This window comes from Eretmochelys imbricata, chromosome 17 (genome assembly GCF_965152235.1).
Source record: "Eretmochelys imbricata isolate rEreImb1 chromosome 17, rEreImb1.hap1, whole genome shotgun sequence".
NCBI classification, from domain to species: domain Eukaryota; kingdom Metazoa; phylum Chordata; order Testudines; family Cheloniidae; genus Eretmochelys; species Eretmochelys imbricata.
Genome location: NC_135588.1, coordinates 16,865,421 through 16,890,937, shown reverse-complemented (window position 1 = coordinate 16,890,937; position 25,517 = coordinate 16,865,421). Strand labels below are relative to the sequence as shown.

Here is a 25,517-nt window from a genome sequence, read left to right as displayed (position 1 = left end):
ATTGCCGGCTAGGAGGCCAGATAGAGGCCATTGTGATAAAGGTCAATAAAGTGCAAAGTACTATGCTTAGGAAGGAAAAAATCAAGGCACAGGTACAAAATGGGGAATAACTGACTAGGCGGTAGTACCGCTGAAAAGGATCCAGGGGTGGTTAGCGTGGGTCACAAATTGAACGAGTCAGCAATGTGATGCAGTTTCAAAACAGGTTAAGATCATTCTGGGGTGTATTAACAAGCGTGTTGTATGTAAGACACTGGGAGGTAACTGTCCAGCTCTCCTTGGCACTGGTGTGGCCTCAGCTGCAGAACTGTGTCCAGCTCTGGGCACCACGTTTTAGGAAAGATGTGGATAAATTGGAGAGAGTCCAGAGGAGTGCAACAAAAACAATAAAAGGTTTAGAAAACCTGATCTATAAGGGAAGGATAAAAAAAATCTGATTATATTTAATCTTGAGAAAAGAAGGCTGAGGAGGGACCCGATAAATCTTCAGATATGTTAAGGGCTGTGCTAAAGAGGACAGGGATCAATTGTTCTCCATCCACTGAAGGCAAGACAAGAAGTAATGGGCTTAATCTGCAGCAAGGGAGATTTAGGTTAGATATTAGGAAGAACTTTCTAACTATAAGGATAGCTAAGTACTGGAATAGGTTGCCAAGAGAGGCTGTGGATTGCCTGTCATTGGAGGTTTTTTAAGAACAGGTTAGACAAACACCTGTCAGGGATGGTCCAGGCCAGGGGTCTCAAACACGCAGCCCGTGGAGCTATTTGCTGCGGCCCGTCAAGCTCCCCCCGCCCCCCTCCACCTCCCACGAGTTATTTCCTGCGGCCGCCAAGCTCCCCTCCCCCGCCCTCCCACCCAGCGTGCCGTGTCCCCACTCCTCTGCCTACCTCCAGGCGCTTTCCGCTTCCAAACAGCTGTTTGGAGGCGCTTAGTGCTTTTTAGGTGGGAGGAGCAGGGAGCTGCATGCTCAGGGGAGTAGGCAGAGAAGAGGCAGGGCAGGGGCAGGAATTTGGGGGAGGGGTTGGAATGGGGGCAGGGAGGGGGCGGAGTTGGGGTGGGGACTTTGGGGAAGGGGTTGGAATGGGGTGGGGTAGGGGTGGGAAGAGGTGGGGCAGAGCCTCATGGAAGAGGTGGGGCGGAGGCAGCGTGGTGGTGGGGCAGTGTCAGTGATGTGGCCCTTGGGCCAATGTACTAGTCCTCATGTGGTCCTCATGATAATTTGAGTTTGAGATCCCTGGTCTAGGCATACTTGATGTTGCCTTAATATGGGAGGCTGGACTAGATGCCCTCTCGGGGATCCTTTCAGCCCTAAATTTCTATTATTCTGTGGTGGGTTTTGTGATGTAGTAACAAATCTGCGAGAAACTGGGCTGAGACCTACCAAGCTCATGTCACATTGAACAGCTCTCGGCGGGGAATGCACTGGACAATGTGTGTGAGTAAAAGAGAGACTGCTGGTGTTATATTTACGACGACAAAATAACCTGCATTGTTGGTTTCCTCCATCTGGGACACCTGAGATTATTCTGGGGTTGGTATGGATGTCAGCTCTAAAGAGACAAATCCACCAAAACCAATAACCAATAAATAAATATTTAGGCACTAGTATTCTTGTTCTCTGTTTGCGGCTATTGCCAGCCTCGTGACTCACTGTTATTCTAGGGCTACGACATGCCAAGTTTTCCAGTAAAGGAGCAGTGAGTCACTGGCTGGATTCCTGTGTAGTTTGATTTGTGCTGTCCTTATCAGTGCTGGTTTGCTTTTAATTAATCTGTACTCAGGGTGACCATCTGAAAGAAATTACTGGTGCATGAATTCTCCTTCTGAGTCTTGTCTCTAAGATATGCTAAAGCGTATGGTGCAGGACTGCATCTGGAAGCTTAAAGGCAGCTGGAACTTGCAGTGTTATGTCCCCTCTCCATTTCACAGTGGTGTACACAGTGAGAGCACTCGGGGGGAGGGATCATAGAATCATAGAATATCAGGATTGGAAGGGACCTCAGGAGGTCATCTAGTCCAACCCCCTGCTCAAAGCAGGACCAATCCCCAATTTTTGCCCCAGATCCCTAAATGGCCCCCTCAAGGATTGAACTCACAACCCTGGGTTTAGCAGGCCAATGCTCAAACCACTGAGCTATCCCTCCCCCCCGGTAACTCGGTGGTTTGAGTATTGGCCACTCTAAACCCAGGGTTGTGAGTTCAATCCTTGAGGGGGCCATTTAGGGATCTGGGACAAAAAAATAAAAAAATAAAAAAACTGGGGATTGGTCCTGCTTTGAGCAGGGGGTTGGATTAGATGACCTCCTGAGGTCCCTTCCAACCCTGATAGTCTATGGTTCTATGAGTAGTAATGGCGGAGCCTTACAAGCAACCTTAGAGGTTTGAGTAAGCAGGATTCAAAAGGCCGTACCAATCAAGACTTCAAAATTGGGCTGGAAATGTTGCAAGAGTGGGTGACGTGTCTGGTTGGATCACAAACCCCACCAGAGCAGCCTTTTCAAGGATATGTCAGTGTTTGTTTTCTCTCCCCACTGGGATCTGGCAGAGCAGAGGCGTGAGAATGGAAATTGTGTCATTGTTCAGGTTTCGTGTTTTGTCTAACAGAATTCTGAAGAGCTAGAAATGGGGTCCAAATGGAGATCTGGAACCTGAGATTGGGGTATGAGGGCACTGGCTATCTGCGGGCTTGTCTGCTCACAAAACGCTGCAGCGGCGCAGCTGCACCACTGCAGGGAAGAGCGTTTCTCCCATCAGCGTAGGTACTCCATCTCCCCAAGAGGCAGGAGCTAGGTCAACAGGAGAATTCTCTTGTCAACCTAGCTCTGTGTACACTGGGGGTTAGGGCGATTCAACTGCATTGCTCAAAAGTGTGGATTTTTCCACACCCTTGAGTGTCGTAGTTATACTGACCTAATTTCCTTGTGTAGACCAGGCCTGAATGTTGCCTGTTGCCCCTGTCATTGCACCCCTGAGCTGTGTGTTCAGAATTCAGACCAGTTCCAATTTTTGCAGCCTCACTCTATCTCCGTAGGGAACTTTCCAAACCTCAAAGGATGAGTCTGGTGAAGGCTCAGGTCAGGTTGGGACATTGGACAGGGTGGGCCAGGGCTCTGAGGGGGCACCGAGCATTCTCTCAGGTGCTTGGTGGGCTGGTTCTTGCTCACATGTTCACTTTCTAACTGATCTCCATATGTGGGGTCAGGAAGGAATTAGCCCAAGGTCAGATTGGCAGTGACCCTGGGGTATTTTCTTCTTCCTCTGCAGCGTGGAGTGCAGGTCACTTGCCAGGATTATCTGGGTATATCTCACTTAATTATGAGTAGATAAAAGAGCAAGAGTAAGGAGTTGGTAGGAAAACTGGAGGATGAGGGTAGGTTAGTGGGGACAAAGATTTGGTGGATCTGGGTTTCAAACTTAATCTGCAATTAGTCCACAATTGTACCAGAGGGAGCTGCTGTTGGGGTCATATATGGAAGGCATTCATTACTTTGGGTTTCACAAAGCTCTTCTGCTTGCATTGACTGAGAACACTGTACCCTCCATCTGACATGCACAAGGTTTGCTTCCCAGCCATAATCCTGAACTGTAATTAGGGAGATCAGGGATTTGATTAGGGTGTGATCCTGCCACCAAAGCACTCTGCAGGCAATTTGCAATCAAACTCTTGTTAAAAACAGAGCAGGATTAGCGCAGTCCTGCCCACTTTCTGGGAACGGCATCTGGGAAGAAATGTAGAGAGTGACTTCAGTTCCATAAAATAAGGATGTCAGCGTTTTTCTGGCTGCATGTGTGATGGGAAAGAAAAGCTGCCTTTCGCTCTGCATAGTGCCACCTATCTGCTTTCTTTGTGCTTTCTCACCTCCTCAGCCCTTCCCTTTGTCAGAGCTGTACCCAGGTGCCACGTGTGCGAAGGTCCCTGAGTATAACGCCATCCGATCCTAAACCAAACTTCGCACCCCTTGGTAATCTGTACCTTATTCCCTGGTAACCAGAAACGTCTACGCTTAAACTCTGTATCATTTCTTTTATTTTAACATCATCTTAATAAAATTATTAATTCTGCTGGTAAGAGATTGCACTGAAGTTCAAGCCACCAGGGTAACTGCATCGATAAACCCTTACTGTGAGGATATTTCACCCATGTAAATAGTGATTTGTGCTTGGCCTGGTGGACAGAGAACTGGACTGTGACACGAGAGAGTAGGGTTCTGTTCACTGGTCTGCCACTGGCCTGCTGAGTGACCTTGGGCAAGTCTCTCTGTGCCTCAGTTTCCCCATCTGTAAAATGGGGATGTTACTGACATCCTCAGTAAAGCACTTTGAAATCTACAGATGAAAAGTGCTGTTTAATACCTAGGTACTCTTATTATCTTATACCTGATTTGAAACTGCATTGGTGCAAGTCTTTGTCCTGGTACACCACATTTACATGACGGGTTGGTGGCTAAAACTTCACCTTAGACAAGCCCATAGTCATTTCTACTCAAACCCTGAGAGAGAGAGAGAGAGGTGATGAGTTGTTTTTTAAATATTTTTTCCTTTTTCCCCCCTTGGCTAATTCCATTCCTCCTGTCTGATGCTTAATTACCTGTTACATACCTCGCAGATAAGCCAATGGCCTTGGGGATGAAGGAATAGTTCAGATATCTTCCCACAGCTATAATAATAATAATAAAAAAAAGAATGGAAAAAAATGGGTGTGACAGGTGGTGCAGCTCTCCAGTGAAACCTGTTTTCCTGTCCTGACTAGGAATATTGTGGTATAGCAAATGGAAATGCTTGCTTCAGTGTTTTCCTGTGCAGTAGCCAGCAATTTCTTCAACAGAGATTCAGATGCATAGCAACTACTGCTCCACAGAACCCCATTGAAAAGACCACCGCAGTGAAGCAAGGAGGTCTCCTGGGTGGAGTAGGTACAGATGTTTGTCCTTTGGTTTTACCTCCCTTGTCAAACACAGTCTCCTGAGCTGAGCCTCAGACCATCCCTTTTGCACATGTGCAAACATACAGGAACCCTCTCATATCTCCAGTGCCATCACGGCTGACTCTAAGGCTTTGTGTACACTGGAACTTCGTTGGCAAAACTTCTGTCGTTCAGGGGTGTTAAAAAAACATCCCAATGAAAGACAAAAGTTTTACTGATGAAAAGCGCCAGTGTGAACAGCGCTTTGTTGGCAGAAGTGCTGCCTGCTGGCAAAGCTGCTGCCACTCTTTGGGGGTGGAAGTCTTTTGTTGTCAGGAGGTAAACAGTAGCTACACTGTGCAACTTTTAGCGGCACGGCTGTAGCAGCACAGCTGTGTCACTAAAAGGTGTGTAGTGTAGACAAAGCCTAAGGCTTTGAACCCTCCCAATTTTTTTTTTTTTGGGTTGTCCTGTTTTTTTAACAGATTCTCAAGCAGCTATTGCAGTGCCTGTGAAGGATTACAACATTGATTCTTGAGACACCTGGCTCATTCTGATCTGAACTGGATTTTGCTTAACTGGTCTGTTCAGCACTCAGCTCTGTATTACTTAGTGACGCCGCTTTCTAGGTATGCTGTTGTGGGTGTAAAGGGATCTCTCTCAGGGTAGGTGCTCTGTCGCAAGGCCATTTTCTATGGAGGTTTGTGTATGTGTGTGTATATGCGTGTGAGAGATTTAGAGGAAACGCTTATTTGCTTGTAGCCTCTGCATTTGATTTTGTCTTGTTAATTTATTTGATTAAAAGCTTGCGATGTGATTTCAAAGGCAAAAGCGAACATCTCATCAATGCAATAGTAGGAGCTAGCTAGCGGTTTTACCACCATGGTAGTGGATTTAGCAGTAGCAAAGCATATTTGTGTGAACATCTGTGGCGATAATGGAATCATAGAAATGTAGGGCTGGAAGGGACCACAGGAAGTCCAGCTCTCCCAATGTTGAGTCAGGATTAAGTATACTTACCATCCCTGACAGGTGTCTGTCTAATCTGTTCTTGAAAACCTCCAATGACAGGGAAGCCACCTCTCGAGGTAACTGGTTCCAGTACTTAACTATCCTTCTAGTTAGAAAGATTTCCTAATATCTGACCTACACCTTCCTTGCTGCAAACTAAGTCAGTTACTTCTTGGTGGTCATGGAGAACAATTGATCACTGTTCTCTTTATAACAGCCCTTAACATAGTGGAACACTGTTATCAGGTCCCCCCTCAGCTTTCTCTTCTCTAGATTAAGCGTACTCAGTTTTTGCAACCTTTCCTCATAGGTTGTGTTTAGAAGATCTAGAGCAGTTGTTTCCAATCATTTCCTTACCAACACATTACCTCCTATCCAGAAATATGTCAAGGGCAGGGTGGTTGTGACCCCTGGCACTGGGATACTGTCCCCCAGGTTGAGGACCCCTGTTCTACAGGAGGAACACGTGATTTGCAGCCAGGGCTGCCGCAGCATCCTAAGCAAAGATGATTTTTGGTCCCAGTCCAAATTAAATAAAACCCCAAACTATAGACCCCTATTTCTGTTCTCTTCCCCCTCCAGTGAATCAGCCTGTTTGGTGCTCAGGTACCTCTGTGACCATCCCAGAAAGCCAGGACAGTCTTTCTAAACCAGGACCTCAAACCAGAACTCAATCAGATTACCAGTGGGACAGATAAGAGTTTCCCTTCCCTCTTCCTCTTCCTGAGTGACTGTTTCCTTGTTGGGTATGTGAGACAATGACTGTCTCAGTGACATTCTCTCACAGTGAGCTGTGACCTAGGAGTAAATCTGTCTCCGCTGAATCTCTTTATATGCATCTCCTTTATAATGATGAGGATTGCTGGAAAACATTTTTAGGCCACGCACTCCCTGTTCGTCCAGAAACTACCTTGGCAGTATTTTGCATACAGTGCAAATGAAAACAACAATCAGAGGGGAGAAGTGTAGGGGAAATGACATACTCTGGTTTTACCCCCTGAGGGCTCCCTTCCTCCCACACACAAGGGGTGATTGAATAGCTCAGGGGAGTGGCAATGTGTTCTAGAATCTCTCATGCCTTGATCACTGGTTCATATCCAGACCAGGTTGGCAATGTCCAAAAGTTGCAATCCATTGGATGTCTGTTTGATGGTATACCTGTGTCATCTTTCCAATAGGATCATGCTGGGGAAATTGCTTTGGTGCCATGACTAGGGCTATTAACCATCATACCTTCTGTCTGTCTGCTCATTGTCAGACATGTATATGCCATTCCGCTGTCTGCTTAATTCAGGATTGTGGGGGATTGAGTACAACTCTGGGCATGAGTCCTAGCTTGGCAGGTCTAGCTATGTACTTTAGTGTAGTGAGTTGTATCCTTGGACTGTGATGTCCTTTTAAGGCCCTTGGTATTTTTCAGTGATACACATTTTAACAAATTAATACTCTTAAAATTAATAGCGACTAAAGTTTGCTAATAGGATCTTAACACACAGGTAGCATTTAAAATGTGTGTGATGTGGTCTTCGGTCCATGGCTTGTCAGTCTGAAATCTCCTTTTGTGATGTCCACCCTATGTTCGGGCTAGCCTCTTTACCCCTCTGTCAAATGTCCTTCCTGCTTTAGGAATTTCTGTACTGGATCAGACCTATCTAGTCCAGCAACTGGTCTCTGACAGTGGCCAGCACAACCTGTTTCAGAGTTTGAAATCCAGCAGAAGGCAGTTATGCTGAACCAACAAGAGGTAATACCATTTTAGATTTGGTGTTGGTGAATAGTAAGGACCTCACAGAAGAACTGGTTGTAGACAACACCCTTGGTTCGAGTGATCATGAGCTAATTCAGTTTAAACTAAATGGAAGGATGAACAAAAATAGACCTGCAACTAGGGTCCTTGATTTCAAAAGAGCTCACTTTAAAAAATTAAGGGAATTAGTTGGGGAAGTGGACTGGACTGAAGAACTCAAGGATCTGAATGTGGAGGAGGCTTGGAATTACTTTAAGTCAAAGTTGCAGAAGTTCTATCTGCAGCCTGCATCCCAAGCAAGGGAGAAAAATTCATAGAGAAGGGTTGCAGACCAGGCTGGATGAGCAAGCATCTCAGACAGGTTATTAAGAGAAAGCAAAAAGCTACAAGGAATGAAAGATGGGAGGGATCAGCAAGGAAAGCTACCTCTTGGATGTCAGAAAGCGTAGGGATAAAGTGAGAACTGCCAAAAGCCAAGCAGAGTTGGACCTTGCAAAGGGAATTAAAACCAACAATAAAAGGTGCTATAGCCATATACGCAAGAAAACAAGGAAAGAAGTGGGACCACTAAACACTGAGGATAGAGTGGAGGTTAAAGGTTATCTAGGCATGGATACTTTGCCTCAGTTTTTCATGAGGCTAATGAAGAGCTTAGGGGTAGTGGCAGAGTGGCAATGAGGATACAGAGGTAAAAATTACCACATCCGAGGTGGAAGCCAAACTCAAACAGCTTAATGGGACGAAATTGGGGGTCCCAGATAATCTCCATCCAAGAACATTAAAGGAGCTGGCACATGAAATTGCAAGCCCAATAGCAAGGATTTTTAATGAATCTGTAAACTCGGGTGTCATACCCTATGACTGGAGAATTGTTCCTAAGATAGTTCCTATTTTTAAGAAAGGGGAAATAAGTGGTCTGGGAAACTACAGGCCTGTTAGTTTAACCTCAGTGTTATGCAAGGTCTTGGAATAAATTTTGAAAGAGAAAGTAGTTACGGACATAGAGGTGAACGGTAATTGGGATAAAACACAACATGGTTTTACAAAAGGTAGATCGTGTCAGACCAACCCGATCTCCTTCTTTGAGAAGATAACTGATTTTTTAGACAAAGAAAATGCAGTAGATCTCATCTACATGGATTCCAATAAGGCATTTGATACATTCCACATGGGAAATTATTAGTTAAATTGGGGAAGATGGGAATTAATATGAGAATTAAAAGATGGAGAATGAACTGGTTAAAGGGGATACTACAATGGGTCATACTGAAGGGGGAACTATCAGGCTGGAGGGAGATTACTAGTAGAGTTCCTCATGGATTGGTCTTGAGACCAATCTTATTTAACATTTTTATTACTGACCTTGGCACAAAAAGTGAATGTGCGCTAATAAAATTTGCGAATGACGCAAAGTTAGGAGGTATTGTCCATATGGAGAGGGACCAGAATATCATACAAGAAGATTTAGATGACCTTGAAAACTGGAATAATAGAAATGGGAATAATGAAAAGTGAAATGTAATGGTGAAAAGTGCAAGGTCATTCATTTTACAAGAAGAATTTTTGCTGTAAACTGGGCACTTACCAGTTGGAAATCACAAAGGAGGAGAAAGACCTGGGTGTATTGGTTGATCACAGGATGACTATGATCTGTCAATGTGATGCACCCATGCTAAAAGGCTAATGCAGTCCTAGGATGCATAAGGCGAGGTATTTCCATTAGAGACAGGGAAGTGTTACTACTAATATACAAGGCACTGGTGAGACCTCATCTGGAACACTGTGTGCAATTCTGGCCTCCCATGTTTAAGAAAGATTAATTCAAACTGGAACAGGTGCAGAGAAGGGCTGCTAGGATGATCTGAGTAATGGAAAACCTAATTTACGAGAGGAGACTCAAAAGAGCTTGGCTTGTTTAGCCTAACCAAAAGAAGGCTGAGGGGAGATATGATTGCTCTCTATAAATACAACAGAGGGATAAAAACCAGGGAGGGAGAGGAGTTATTTAAGTTAAGCCAATGTGGACACAAGAACAAATGGATGTAAACTGGCCCCCAACAAGTTTAGGTGAAGGTTTCTAACCATCAGAGAAGTGAAGTTCTGAAACAGCCTCCCAAGTGGAGGCAAAAAACCTAACTGGCTTCAAGATTGAGCTTGGTATATTTATGGAGGGGGGATGGGATGATCGGACTGCCTACAATGGCATGTGGCCCATTGGCAACTACCAGTAGCCAAAATCCCCAACAGCCGGAGACGGGACCCTAGATGGGGAGGGATCTGAGTTACTACAGAGAATTTTTTCTGCCTGGAGGATCTTGCCCACATGCTCAGGGTCTAACTGATCGTCTCACTTGCAGGTTTAAACTAGTGTAAATGGTGAATTCATAGAATCATAGGGTTGGAAGGGACCTCAGGAGGTCATCTAGTCCAACCCCCTGCTCAAAGCAGGACCAATCCCCAATTTTTGCCCCAGATCCCTAAATGGCTCCATCAAGGATTGAACTCAGAACCCTGGGTTTAGCAGGCCAATGCTCAAACCACTGAGCTATATCTCCCCCAAAAAGCAGCCAGTTCTGATCCCGATGTGATTTGAACATGCACCCTTCTGATCTGGAGTCAGACGCGCTACCGTTGCACCACGAGGTCAATATTCTCTGTAACTTGAAGTCTTTAGAGTTTAAACCATGATTAGAGGACTTTGGTAACTCAGCCTGATGTTAGGGATCAATTTCAGGAGTTAGTGGGTGAGGTTTTTTGGTCTCCAATGGGCAGGTCAGACTAGCTTATCACCGTCGGTGCCGACTCCCTGGATGCTCCAGTCCTGGAGCACCCATGGAAAAAAATCAGTGGGTGCTTAGCATCCACCGGCAGCCAGCTCCCCCCCCCAGTGCCTCCCACCTGCCGGTGACCCCACTGATCAACTCCTCTCGTTCCCTTCCAGTGCCGCCTGTCCGCTGCAATCAGCTGTTCCGCGGCATGCAGGAGGTGCTGTGGGGGGCAGGGGAAGGTGCAGATACAGAGCACGCTCAGGGGAGGGAGCAGAACTGGAAGGGAAGAGGCGGGGTGGGGGCAGAGCCTGGAGCTGAGTGGGGCTTGAGCACCTCAGGGCAAAGGAAAAAGCCGGCACCCGTGATGATCATGATAGTCCCTTCTGACCTTAAAGTCTATGAGTCTATGTGCCCACCAGAACTGTTTCCACCTAAGTCCTTCCTTAAAGTCAGAGATGGGCTCAAGCTGCAAAAACTGGACATGAAATCTGAGTGTCGCAGAGCTAGGGTCTTTCAGATTAGAGTTTGAGGTTAAACTATTGTAAAGAGAGAGGCAGCCATCTGCCAAATTGGAATCTGGATCTTGAGTCAGGTGTCAGACACCCTCAGATTTCGGAGGCATATGGTGTCCGCCCCAATTCTCCGTTCATTTGCTTTACCATGTATTCTTCCACACTGCTCACTGTGTATGAAATGCTCATTCCAGTTCTCCCTTTCCTCCTCCAGATCCCTCTTTCAAGGTTCCGATGTCCACTTCTAAACTTTTTGTTAGGTGCTCAGATATCACAGTGATAATACTCTAGATAAATATAACAGAACTAATTATAATAGTCAGAATAAACAATTCTAGTCATTTCCTCCTCTGGGCTTTATACCGCATCCTGTCTTCTCTGTGTCTGCCTGTGTTTTGTCTTCTGCAGCGCCAAGCACACTGTGAACACTTAACTATGTCTGATTCAGGGGATAAGCTGTTTGAGGCAGGGAGGTGCCATGTTTCCTGTGTATTTGTTCAGGCCTGAGCACAGTGATGGTGCTTGACAAATAACACACCATAATTATAATAATAATCTGTATATGTGTGTCGTAAACACATCCCCTACAGTAATAGTTTATGGCAAGAGGCCATTTCTCACGAAGGGTGTTGCCTACCTGTTAGCTTGTCACTGTTGTTCCCAGCTCCTCCTGAGACACAGAGATGAACTTTCTAATTAGAAAAGGCTTTGTCTGCCACATTTGGCTGCATCCCTTTCCTCAGCTGCATCAGGTGTTGTGCTCCAGTGGGAGACGTCTATGCACAGCTCAACAAACAACATGATTGTTTCCTGTGGCCCTGGTGCGGGCTCCAGATTATCTCCACCTTCCCACTGTCCAGAAGCACAGATCTGAGAGCAGTGTAGGAAAGAGACAAAGGCACTGTTGTTGCTTCTGTTTTTACCTGCTTTGAAAAAAAACCTCTCCTCTCTCAATTGTGCCCCTGAATCTTATTAGAGATCTGGGTGAGTCACTGATACGTGGTATGCAGACAGAAATAAGCAGAGCTGAGCAAAATAAGCAAAGGCAGGAGTGTTTCCCCAGCATAATAGGAACACAGTGAGGAGCAATGCTCTCTCTTCCACTAGAGAAAAACTCATTCTGTGCATGTGTTACATCATTGGCTCCCTGCTGCCTTCAATTTACTATTCCAATTCCTATATCAAAACACCTGTGCTCCAAAGGGAATACAAAAAGGGCTTAAAGTACAATAGGAAATTCATGCCAATTAATCATGCAGATCTCCATAAACCACATGAGACTGTTTCCCCCACCCCACCCAGGAGGAGTATGGCTCTGTTGTCATATTTCACTGACGAGTGGAGAGCCCTCCCCAACCCCACAGCCCCCCTAAAATGCACCCTGTAGAGCAAGCAAATCCCCTTGCTTGAGAATCAAGAGATGTAGACCAACCTTAGATTTTGTCTTTGGATTCAAGTGTAACAATGACTGGAACTTCAATATCCATTCAAACCACAGCCTGATGGAGTTGCTGGTCAGCACACAGCTTTATCAGAAGAAGAGCTTGAGGGATTACAAATGGAGAGCAAAGCAAAATAAAATATGTTCTCTTTCTCCCTCCTTTGTCTCTACCATTGCCAGAATCTTTTAAAGGGTTAATGTCACTTTCTGATTAAACCAGTACTATGTAACCAGTGAATCCTGCCTATCTGTTTTCCTGGGATGGAGAGGCATTATTCTTTGCTTCCTGGCCTCAACTGTTCTGTGTTACAGTTTCCGTCCTTCTCCTCAGAGGTGGCTGCATTTTAGATGTAATAACTGTGTATAGTCTATAGTTTCATCACTTCCAGCTTGTAAAGCACTTCGGGATCCCTCAGGAAGAAAAGCACTTTATAAAGGTAAACCCATGATCTTTATATAGACCATTTCTTTATAATGACTAGAAAGACATCTGCCTCTTTACTAGGCAGGCACCATTATAATCCCTTCCGCCCCCGTTCAGACTTCTGATGTCAATCTAAACCACTTTTCTATACTCCGCTTTTCTTTCTGTGGCTCTGTTTTCTCGAACACCATGTTCTCCCCAGTAACATCTGATATTTTTTATGCGTCTCTCAGGAATTTTAGAAAATCGTGGAGTTACATGGAAGTACATTACCCTAAGTGTCCTCTTCTAAGACAGCCTGTGATATAAAAGCCCTTATGAAGTGACCAGCATATTTTTAGCTTGTGCTTGCCTTATGTGCTTAGGAATTCTCAGCTCAGAGGTATAGATCCTGCCTGATGATGACCCACATGGCTTTACCATGAGAGACCACTCTTCTGAATGCAGGCTTCTAACTGCACTTGGGAGAAGAAATCAGGTGGTGCCCATTAGAAACCAGCACCAGCTGCTCTGAAAATCTTTCCATCAACTTCAGACCAAACTTGAGAGCTTTGTGGTTAGCAGTGCAATCATACTGTCACTGGCTTGGCATTGCACAGCCTGGGCTCTTTAATCTCTCTGAGATTTATAGATAATGCTAATAGTCAGTCTGTCTCAGGGGATTAATGTAAGCATTAAAATTCCAGTTCATCGGGATTTCAGTGGGAGTCGAACTCAGGGCAGAACTTGGCCCTCCGTTGGCAAAACAGAGAGAGATCACAACACAGTGGGTCTGGTGAGCAGCTGGGCTTCCACCAGGGTAATGATCTTTCTACCAGGGAGCAATTGCCCTTGGATCAGCAGATAAGCACACATCTCTTTCCCTACCTGACATGGCTGCCCTTATACCCAGCCTTGCACTGAATGTGTTCCTGGAGTTATGTCCATTGCCTCCATCAGACCATAGGGAGTTTAGAACTTTTGGTGACCTTGCCTTGTTTTGCATCTCCAGCTGGAGTAGCTGTGTGAAACTAGGCTGCGGAGAGTAAGGGCTAAGTATGGGCAGGAGTAGGTTCAATTTCTGCCATGGCAGCTGAGCAAGATTGAGTGGTGATGGTAAACTCTGGCGTTGATAGTAGAGGTGGTGTTCCTTACCTAATAGGGAATATGGGATAATAATTTACCTGCTTTTTGGGGATGTTGATGGGATTCATTTTTGTAAAGATGAAACTGTCGTCATACCCTCTTTGAATGCATCTTACTTGTCTATTCCCAGATGGGCCCCCGCGTCCTTTATAGCCACAATTTGGCCAGCACCAGGGATTGAACTGTCACGACAGCTTGAGTTAGAGAGCCAGGCCCTTAAGCTGTAATAGACTTGTATCCTCTTGGCTCAGGCATCAAAGGGAGTATAGAAGACACTCTGACCCCAGTGGGTTACACTATGTAGATGCAAAATTATTTTCGTCCCTCAGATTCTGCCTAGATGACTATACTCCAGTTATTAATGAAGCAAAAAAGGAAGCAAGCAGCAAAGGATGGTGGAAGGGTAGGGATGGGATGAGCCTAGGGAAGGTGAATGAAGAATTGTGACAGTGGAGATTTATCTGTGATCCAATAACAAACCAAAAGTTCTGGAGGGACTGGTAGAATTGTATACATCCTGAAATTGTAAAACACAGCAATGCTTTCAAAGCAATGTGAGGTCATGGTAGAAGAATAGAAATGAAGGGAGATGATACCTCGGGTCAGAGATATAAAGATCTATGTCATTCAGAGAATTAAGGAAAGGAACTTGTGGGGAATATGAGACTAAATTATTGTTGGTGGACAGAGATTGGAGTCATTCTAAAAGCAATCTGAATGCTATCGTCTGGAGTAAATGGTGCATTATTAGGTTACCCAGTTGGGACACAAAATGGGTTTCTTTTCTCCTTCTCTTTGTTCTTTATTACATTTTTTTAATCCATGAATTTTCCTGCTACCGTCCCAGATATATGGGAGTAATGGAAATACTTGTCTCTGTTTTATCTGTCTTTGTTCTTGTTGTTTGACATGACTCCTGACTGTTCTGAAAGTTAAGATGTTTTATGGCCAATGAGATCCAGTTAACTTTGAGAGTTGCTTCTAATGACCCTTAGGGACGAGCAGAATCCTTCTGGTTAAAACCTAGGGCCAGCTTTTGAGCTGGATCTGAACTTGTTTAGGTGTTGAATACAGTTGGGAAAACTTTCCAGTTTCTTGAAGAGAGGGTTTCCATGCATTTCCTAGTTTTGGTAGAAGCCACAAGCAGCAGTTCCACAAGTTAGGCTATTTATGTGCTGTTTGCTATCTGGCCAAAACAAGGACATGCTAGAAATTGAGAAAGCAAGTGAGTGTGCATGTTCCAGGCCGGAGAAGTTGGAGTAACTTTGCTTCAACTTTGGACAAGCATGGAAGCCTTTGGATCCTTATCCGACCCAAATGGAACCTCTGAACCTTTGGAGATATTTGCCCATCATAAGTAACTGTAAAAGACTATGCTGCAACAACTCAGCACACCTTGACTTATGGCTTGCAAAGCCTGGCTGGACTCAATGAGTCTACTACAACATCATTCACATGGCTAAATTTGTGAGGCCTTCATACCCTTGTGCTGGGTGCAGTATGAGAATCTAGATGTATAAAGTAGATACTTCCTACAAAATATACATGTAACACTCCAGTGTGTTTCGACTGTGTGCGTGTGTGGGTGCGTGTTGATGTATTTTGTTCAATTATTTTAAAATAATGTCTAGTCACTTTTTCCCCTTTTACTAAACCATTGATTTCATTTCTTTCCCCCCAAAATATCAGAAATAAGAGTTCACCAAAGCTGGATAAATGGTGAAACCAAGGCTCAGAGAGGGGATTTGCCCAAGTCTGACTGCCTCCCAACAGAGTGTCACTTGAAACTAGTCCCAGGTTTGCCTGAAAAGTTTGCAAACCATGGTGAAATATTTGAAGAACTTGATCTGAGTTTTGAGAGCCAGTGTGGTCCAGTAGATAGGACACTAGGCTGGTGATCAGGAAACATGGATTTTAATGCTGGCTCTACCTCTCACCTGTTACATAACCTTAAGCAAGTCACTTTATTTCCATGCCTCTGTTTCCTCTCCCACCCTTTGTCTGTCTTGCCTGGTCGAGTGTGAGCTCTTTTGGGTAGAGAGACCTCCTCTCCCTATGTGTCTGCACAGCACCTAGGTGTTGATGCTACTGCAGCATAAATAATAAATAAGGAACAGGGCAAGGCAAGCTTCTCATACATTTGGGTTTCATTGTGAACATTTTGCACTCTATTAACCTGCTGACATTTGTTGGTAATTTACTGGCCCCAGTTACCCGCAAAGTTACAAACATGCACAAGAAAGAAGAAGTCAATTAGGGTGACCAGATAGCAAGTGTGAAAAATCGGGACGGGGATTGGAGGGTAATAGGAGCCTATATAAGAAAAAGCCCCTAATATTGGGACTGTCCCTATAAAATCGGGACATCTGGTCACCCTAAAATCAATGCACAGGTTCTGAACGTTGTTGTGTGTTGTGAGTTGCTGCAGGCTTTGCAGGCCCTCCTGTTGCTGCCCAAAACCACATATCCCTGCAGCACATTTCACAGGAATAAGGCACTGAGTTTCTTCTCTCCATTTTCTCTACAGGTGTATTACTAGACATCCAGCAGCACTTTGGAGTTAAAGACAGTGGCGCTGGCTTGCTACAGACAGGTAAGAGTGTGCATGTTTCCCGGCTATTAGGTTTATTTTCTCTTTCTTATGGGGTGTTTTGTAAGGCTTCTTGAGCGAAGGTCGTGCTGCCCTTGCATGAATGTATTTGCTTTGTTAAATCATAATTGGCGTTCAGACTGTTCCTAGCTCTGAGTGGCTGTGCTGGGCTTATGTCTAGCAGTGGCTTCATTTGCAGCGCCCAAATTTTCACTGGCATTGGACAGGGCCGGCGAAGTCTGCTGCAGCTTCAGCTTACCAGTTCATACAGCAGGGATGGCGCAGCGCAACAGGGAGAGCGAGTGAATGGCTGGTCAGGCAGCTTGTGGGAATTGAATCAAGGCAAAGAAGTACCAAGCCACAGTAAGAGAGAGAGCCACTTGGACTGGTATTAGGGAGGGTACAGTATAGGTCAGCCGTGGGGCCCTTTTACTCAAACTTCTGCTGAAAGGGAGTGGGCAGATGGTATTAATCACTTATGGCATTGTGTACAGAACATGCTGATCATGTGGTCTCATGATCATGTGTGGCACAAGCTAGCATGATGATATGAAACCATTCATTTTATTGACCATAAATATGGCACTGAGAACTACAGAAAGGGTTAATAGCCATTGCACTCACTTAGCTCAGCATCCTGTTGGGTTAGTTGATGAAAACAGACACATTTGACTTTCAGCCACTAACATCAAGCACTTTTGTCCTTGTGTTGAAGTGAGAAGGCTTGTTAAAATCCAAGTGCACTTCCTTTTTGTGTTGCAAACAACTACAGATGGATCTGGTCAACTACAGGATAAACCTGTATGTTGTGATCCCTGGGTGTGGTGTGGTCTTGATTGACACCTTGGCCAAGTGGCTGAATTCAGTGACTTTGAGGGGCAGCGCTAGGTGGAGGGTCATAACAAAGTGTTTGATTTTGTTGGGGAGGAGTTGACACAGTCACTGAGCAAATGCGATATTAGGGGGAAAGAGCTGGTTTGGGACACTGGTGGCAGAATTGTTTGCTGGAGACAGGAAAAGATGGTGCGACTGCTGTTGCACTTGGGTTTTTCTGTTTCATAGCCCTGTTCAGGAGTGTACATCTAGATTAGGAATACAGTGTCTCCCCCAGAAAGGATCGGATGGAATCCTAAGCCTTCTCTTAGATTGTAAGCTCTGTGGGGCAGGGACTGTTTTATTGTCCTGAGTTTGTACAGCTCCTACCCCGATGGGGTCCTGGTCTGTGCCTGGGGCTCCTGGATACTATTGCTATACAAATAATAAATCATCATAACCTACAATAGGACTTTTCTAAAACTTTTCCACCTCTGGTTTAGCTCCAATGGGAATGGGTGGAAATGCCAGTCTAGTAGCAAATTGCAGAGAGGTCTGCAGGCTAGCACTAAATGGCTCCATTTAGAGAGGGATCCTTGCAACACACTAAGAGTTAGTGGTGCTTGGCACTGGGTGGGAATGGCCCAAAGTTTGCATTCTAAGAATGAGTTGCTCTAGCATCATGGGTACAAGAGCAAATTATCTGCCATGCCTAGCTTGTTAATACTCCATCAGCTGCTCGCCTCTTGGAACAGCAGAGTTCAGCTAAACCGATACGTGTGATACATGTCAGGAACAGAAGGCCTGAACTTTACAAATGTTGCTAATTAGAAGTGGTATCAATCAGTTATGCCCAAAGCGGAACTGGGTATCTGTTAGGCCCTCCTCTACAGCATTTATTTTTATTTATTTATTCTGCTCTGAGGAAGAGATCCTCAACTCACCATGAGACACTGAGCACCTCCAATAAAACATTCTGGCAGAAAATTGCACCCTCCAAAGCAAATATTTAATCTTCACTCCTCTCACTGGATGAGAAGCTTTTACAGATTATTTACAAGTAGCAAGTGTAGAAAGAGCTGGGCTCCTAGAAGGCATCTCATATATTAATTGTGAGAAGTAGTAGTAGGATTGATTTCTGTAGGAAAACAGGCAGGCTATCAGAAAACATACCATTTAGATGTGTCAGCCTTTTCCCCATTGTGAGATTGCTGGTGGGAATGCAGCAGTCTTTGTCAGCAACCAAATGTTGCTTGGCAAAGAAATATCTTCTAGTTCTTGGCTGCTCTGAAAGTTGTTCCCATCCAATGAATGATCAGTGGTCCTACCTGTGACAAATAGGTGGCTGCGGTCTGGTTCTCGATGTCTATGCACCTCTGTAGCACCTCCACTCCAAGGATTTATAAACACAGTGAGGGCCTGATCCTGCCATTCTGACTTAGGTTGAATAATGACTTGCCCTCTGAGTATTTGCACTGGGTTAATAGGACTGCTCACAGAGTAAGTGGCTGTTCACGTAAGGGTGGACCCTCAAGTGTTAAGATAATTTTTACTGTCTGCATCTTACAAATGGGGAAAATTGAAGCATAGAGTTAGTGATTTGACCAAAGCTGCACAGGAAGCCTGCAGCAAAGGCAGGAGTAGAGCTTGCATCCCTTAGTTCTCTTCCTTAAACTCATTACTTCATCCATCCTCTTCCAAAGAGTAAAAAGGCCTTAGAGTCAGAAATAGCCTCTGATCCCCTCAGAGGTGGTCCCTCCAGTCATTGCTGGGGGTGATGTGGGGAGAAAGGCTGCTCATCCTGTTCGTGCCCTATGGATAAAGGGAGGATTTCAGTTTTCAGGGTTATTAATCCTGCATTTTAATGAGCAACAAATTAATTTAAAACCTCCTTAACGTGGAGGAATAAAAATAATATGACGTGCTTTGTTAGTTCTTATCACTCATCAAATAATCAAGCTAATTTCTCATAAAAAAAAAAAACCCTCTTAGCTGATCAGACAAAATGCCATAGAAAGTTCTTTTGGGCCCGATGGTATTGCAAACCCAAACAGAGGAGGAAGAAAAGAAATCCCCCAAAGGCAAGCCATATGCTCCTGAATTCATACACTCATCCACACACGCATGAACTGTCTCTCAAATCACCGTCTAAACACATCAGAATTGACTTGCACTCATTCTCAGTCTCTAGGCCCAAATGTTTCTGGATAACACAGGTGCCTGGTATCCTGGCAGGGAAGAGAGGAAACCTGAGTTGTGTTTTATTTTGTGCACTAATTAGGACTTCAGATCTGTAACGTAAGCTGCTCTGAGGAGCACAGTAATGCCTCGTGTGGCGAAATCCCCTGAATTCTAGTGCCTCCGCCATCAAAATGTAGTAATCTCTGTTAACAAGGATTCTGCGACAGCGAAGGGCGTGCTGACAGATGGATCACAATTGCTGCTTGCTCAGTATTTTTGGGTGATAGGCATGTAACCATGTTGACCCCAGAACTTCAGTGATCTCTCGATGATGCTTGCATTGAGAGTTGAGCCTTTTTCTTTTTAAAGTGCTAAATGCACTTGCTGCTATGCAAATAATATTAATTTGTGCTGAGTTATCCCTGAGGCTTGTGCATGAGTGTTGCGCCGCGTGGGTTTTTTATCTTGAGGTTCCTTTCATTTCCCACCCTTAGCCTTTGCCGTGCGGAGAGTGGATAAGGCTGGCTGATATTTAGATGTGTCATAGAATTCTCTTGGCTAGTTGAGTGAGGGCAGCTGTGATCAGTCAGGATGATTGTTATAAGCTGTGCCATGCAAAAGGTGATTCCGTAGTGCAGAGTTGTGAGGGAGGTGGGTCTAGAACAGTGCTGGGGGCAGAGAGAAGCTCCTGGAGTTGAACGCTTTATAAACCTCATAAACTGGGGGAGAGAGGGGAATTAGGTTTATAAAACTATTCAAATTGTCTTTGTTTCTTTTGGTTTAAAAAAAACCCCTGAATCATGTTTTAAAAACTCAGATTTCTAGGGGTAAGTCTACACTGCAGGTAGACACCTGTGACTGGCCCGTGCCAACTGATACAGGCTCACGGGACTTGGGCTAAGGGGCTGTTTAATTGCCGTGTAGACTTCTGGGCTTGGGCTGGACCCCGTCCTGTAGGACCCTGCGCGGTGGGAGGGTCCCAGAGTTGGGGCTGCATCCTAAGCCTGGAAGTCTACATTGCATTTAAACATCCCTAGCCTAAGGCGCTGGCTTCGCTACGGCGCTTACAGCGGCACAGCTGTAGTGCAGATGTTCTACACGGATGGGAGAGAGCTCTCCCGACCACTTAATTACTCCAGTCCCCGTGGGCAGCAAGAGAGCTTCTCGCGCCGACATAGCTCTGTCCTGCTTAGGTCATTGTAGTTTACATCTCTCAGGTGGTAGCTTATTCGCACCTCTGAGCGAGGTAACTTACACTGACGCAAGCGGTCGGTATGTAGCCTCAGCCTCAGAAGCCCGAGTCAGCTGGCCAGGGCCAGCGGCAGGTTTTGTACCGCAGTGTAGACATATCTGACAATTAAATCTGTGCTCTGGCTTGGGGATGAAGGTACCCGATACCCGCATGCCAACCTGTATGAATGGGTGCCCTGTACACTATATTGTACTGCTGATAAAAAATTTTTCCTATCCTTCCTTCAGTATCACCCTTGTTTTTTCACATTGCCTGCTTTCCTTTCCTCCCAACAGTGGTTTTATTTTCTCTTTGCCCTTTTCCCCTGTCTCTCTTAAGTGGAACACGGAGCTGATGATGATAGTACCTGTCTCTTACACACTGCTTCCTCTGCAGAGCTCAAACTGCTTTACAAAAAAGGGCTAATGATGTTTGCTCATTTTAAAGATGGCGAAGGAGGGAGGGAGGGAGGGAATTGTCCATGGTAACACAGCTGGCTGGGGCAGAGCCAGGAACAGCTCCCAGCCAGGGCCAACTTTTGAACCTATAACATTTGAAAGGATTCAAAATTTGACCCTGTGAGATTCCTTAATGAGCACCATTCTCTTCCAACACTAAACAGTCCAAGCTCTGAGCATGACAGAGGCAAGCCACGTAAAGCTACCTGGCAGATGGGCGCAGTGTATGCCGGTATTGCAGTCAGTTTCAGACTACCAGCTGGCAAAGGACTGTGGGGATGATTTGAAAAGCAATAACAATGGCTATCTTCAGGAAGGCTTTGCTAATATCAGAAGAGGAAGTCCTGCTATCCCGAAGCCAGACGGATGGGGTCAGGAACAAGAGGAGGAAGGGAAGGGAAGGGAGTAGTCTGAAAGGACTCTCAAGAGGAAACCATGCTTTGCTGTCCGGTGTAGAGAGAAAATAGAGTACCACCCCTGAATCCCGTTCAGTAGATAGCTTTCCAGGGAGTCTTTGTGATGTCAGGCTTGACCTGAGCTCAGATTCCCCCAGGGGTCGTTTCCTAGTAGACTCTCCATGTAGAAGTATCGGGGTGGGGGGGTAGCTGTGTTAGTCTGTATCCACAAAAACAACAAGGGGTCCTGTGGCACCTTAAAGACTAATAGATTTATTTGAGCATAAGCTTTTGTGGGTAAAAACCCCGCTTCTTCAGATGCATGGAGTGAAAATTACAGATGCAGACATAAATATACTGACACATGAAGAGAAGGGAGTTACCTCACAAGTGGAGAACCAGTGTTGACAGGGCCAATTTGATCAGGGTGAATGTAGTCCACTCTCAATAATAGATGAGGGGGTGTCAATTCCAGGAGAGGCAAAGCTGCTTTTGTAATGAGCCAGCCACTCCCAGTCCCTATTCAAGCCCAAATTAATGGTGTTAATATTGTTAATCTGTCCAACCACACGCTTAGCCTGGCGGAAGAGTCCGTCCTATCTCGGGGGCTCTCTTTCTGCCCCGTCACCCCCACGAACATGATACAGTTCTGCAGTGATCTGGAAGCCTACTTTCATCATCTCTGACTTAAGGAATATTTTCAAGACACCACTGAACAGTGCACTGACCCACAGGAACCCTCCTACAAACACTACAAGAAGAAGAATTCTGCATGGACTCCTCCTGATGGTCGAAATGACAGACTGGACTTCTACATAGAATGCTTTCCGCAGACGTGCACAGGCTGAAATTGTGAACAAACAGCATCACTTGCCCCATGACCTCAACTGTACAGAATGCAATGCCATCCACAGCCTCAGAAACAACTCTGACATGGGGGGCAGGGATAGCTCAGTGGTTTGAGCATTGGCCTGCTAAACCCAGGGTTGTGAGTTCAATCCTTGAGGGGGCCATTTGTGATCTGGGGCAAAACTTGGGGATTGGTCCTGCTTTGAGCAGGGGGTTGGACTAGATGACCTCCTGACTTCCCTTCCAACCCTGGTATTCTATGATTCTAAGATTATAATTAAAGTGGCTGACAAAGGAGGTGCTGTAGTCATAATGAACAGGTTGGATTATGAACAGGAGGCTGCCAGGCAACTCTCCAACACCACATTCTACAGGTCACTGTCCTATGACCCCACTGAGGAGTACCAAAAGAAACTACACCATCTGCTCAAGAAACTCCCTGCTACAGCACGGGAACAAATCTACACGGACACACCCCCAGAGCCCTGACCGGGGTATTCTATCTGCTATCCAAGATCCATAAACCTGGAAACCCTGGACACCCCATCATCTGAGGCATTGTCACTCTTACAGCAGGATTATCTGGTTATTTGGACTCTCTCCTCAGACCCTACGCTACCAGCACTCCTAGCTATCTTCGAGACACCACCAACTTTTTGAGGAAACTACAATGCATTGGTGGTCTTCCTGAAAACACAATCCTGGCCACCATGGATGTAGAAGCTCTTTATACCCATATTCCACATGAGGATGGACTACAAGCTGTCAAGAACAGTATCCTTGATGAGGCCATGGCACACCTGGTGGCTGAGCTTTGTGACTTTGTCCTCACCCACAACCATTTCATATTTGGAGACAACTTATACCTTCAAGTCAGCGGCACTGCTATGGGTACCCGTGTGGCCCTACAGTATGCCAACATTTTTATGACTGACTTAGAACAATGCTTCCTCAGCACTCGTTCCCTAATGCCCCTACTCTGCTTGCACTACATTGGTGACCTTTTCATCATCTGGACCCATGGAAAAGAAGCCCTTGAGAAATTCCACCATGATTTCAACAATTTCCATCCCACCATCAACCTCAGCCTGGACCAGTCCACACAAGAGATCCACTTCCTGGACACTACAGTGCTAATAAGTGGTGGTCACATAAACACCACCCTATACCGGAAACCTACTGACTGCTATACTTACCTACATGCCTCCAGCTTTCATCCAGACCACACCACATGATCCATTGTCTACAGCCAAGGTCTACGATATAACCGCATTTGTTCAAACCCCTCAGACAGAGACAAACACCTACAAGATCTCTATCAAGCCTTCTTACAACTACAGTACACACCTGCTGAAGTGAAGAAACAGATCGACAGAGCCAGAAGAGTACCCAGAAGTTAACTACTACAGGACAGGCCCAACAAAGAAAATAACAGAACGCCACTAGCCATCACCTTCAGCCCCCAACTAAAATCTCTCCAACGCATCATCAAGGATCTGCAACCTATCCTGAAGTATGACCCATCACTCTCACAGATCTTGGGAGACAGGCCAGTCCTTGCTTACAGACAGCCACCCAACCTGAAGCAAATACCAGCAACCACACAACAGAACCACTCAGCCAGGAACCTATCCTGGCAACAAAGCCCGTTGCCAACTGTGTCCACATATCTATTCAGGGGACACCATCATAGGGCCTAATAACATCAGCCACACTATCAGAGGCTCATTCACCTGCACATCTACCAATGTGATATATGCCATCATGTGCCAGCAAAGCCCCGCTGCCATGTACATTGGCCAAACTGGACAGTCTCTACGTAAAAGAATAAATGGACACAAATCAGACGTCAAGAATTATAACATTCAAAAACCAGTCGGAGAACACTTCAATCTCTCTGGTCACTCGATTACAGACCTAAAAGTCACAGGTTTCAGAGTAACAGCCGTGTTAGTCTGTATTCGCAAAAAGAAAAGGAGTACTTGTGGCACCTTAGAGACTAACCAATTTATTTGATCATGAGCTTTCGTGAACTACAGCTCACTTCATCGGATGCATACTGTGGAAACTGCAGCAGACTTTATATACACACAGAGATCATGAAACAATACCTCCTCCCACCCCACTGTCCTGCTGGTAATAGCTTATCTAAAGTGATCATCAAGTTGGGCCATTTCCAGCACAAATCCAGGTTTTCTCACCCTCCACCCCCCCCCACACAAACTCACTCTCCTGCTGGTAACAGCCCATCCAAAGTGACAACTCTCTACACAATGTGCATGATAATCAAGGTGGGCCATTTCCTGCACAAATCCAGGTTCTCTCACCCCCCTCCAAAAACACACACACACAAACTCACTATCCTGCTGGTAATAGCTCATCCAAAAAGTGACCACTCTCCCTACAATGTGCATGGTAATCAAGGTGGGCCATGTCCAGCACAAATCCAGGCTTTCTCACCCCCCCCCTTTTTTCCCGGGGGACACACACACACACACACAAACTCACTCTCCTGCTGGCAATAGCTCATCCAAACTGACCACTCTCCAAGTTTAAATCCAAGTTTAACCAGAACGTCTGGGGGGGGAGTAGGAAAAAACAAGGGGAAATAGGCTACCTTGCATAATGACTTAGCCACTCCCAGTCTCTATTTAAGCCTAAATTAATAGTATCCAATTTGCAAATGAATTCCAATTCAGCAGTTTCTCGCTGGAGTCTGGATTTGAAGTTTTTTTGTTTTAAGATAGCGACCTTCATGTCTGTGATTGCGTGACCAGAGAGATTGAAGTGTTCTCCGACTGGTTTATGAATGTTATAATTCTTGACGTCTGATTTATGTCCATTTATTCTTTTACATACAGACTGTCCAGTTTGACCAATGTAAATGGCAGAGGGGCATTGCTGGCACATGATGGCATATATCACATTGGTGGATGTGCAGGTGAATGAGCCTCTGATAGTGTGGCTGATGTTATTAGGCCCTGTGATGGTGTCCCCTGAATAGATATGTGGGCACAGTTGGCAACGGGCTTTGTTGCAAGGATAAGTTCCTGGGTTAGTGGTTCTGC

At 45.4% G+C, this 25,517-nt stretch overlaps 1 protein-coding gene across 1 annotated transcript in view; it reads left to right on the top strand.

The window, feature by feature from the left end:
• Positions 1-25,517, top strand: part of SPNS2 (SPNS lysolipid transporter 2, sphingosine-1-phosphate) — a 153,841-nt gene that overhangs the window by 33,218 nt on the left and 95,106 nt on the right. Inside the window, exon 2 of the mRNA XM_077836481.1 lies at positions 16,460-16,525. Coding sequence (XP_077692607.1) covers positions 16,460-16,525 — 66 coding nt within the window. The remainder of the gene's footprint in view (positions 1-16,459; positions 16,526-25,517) is intronic.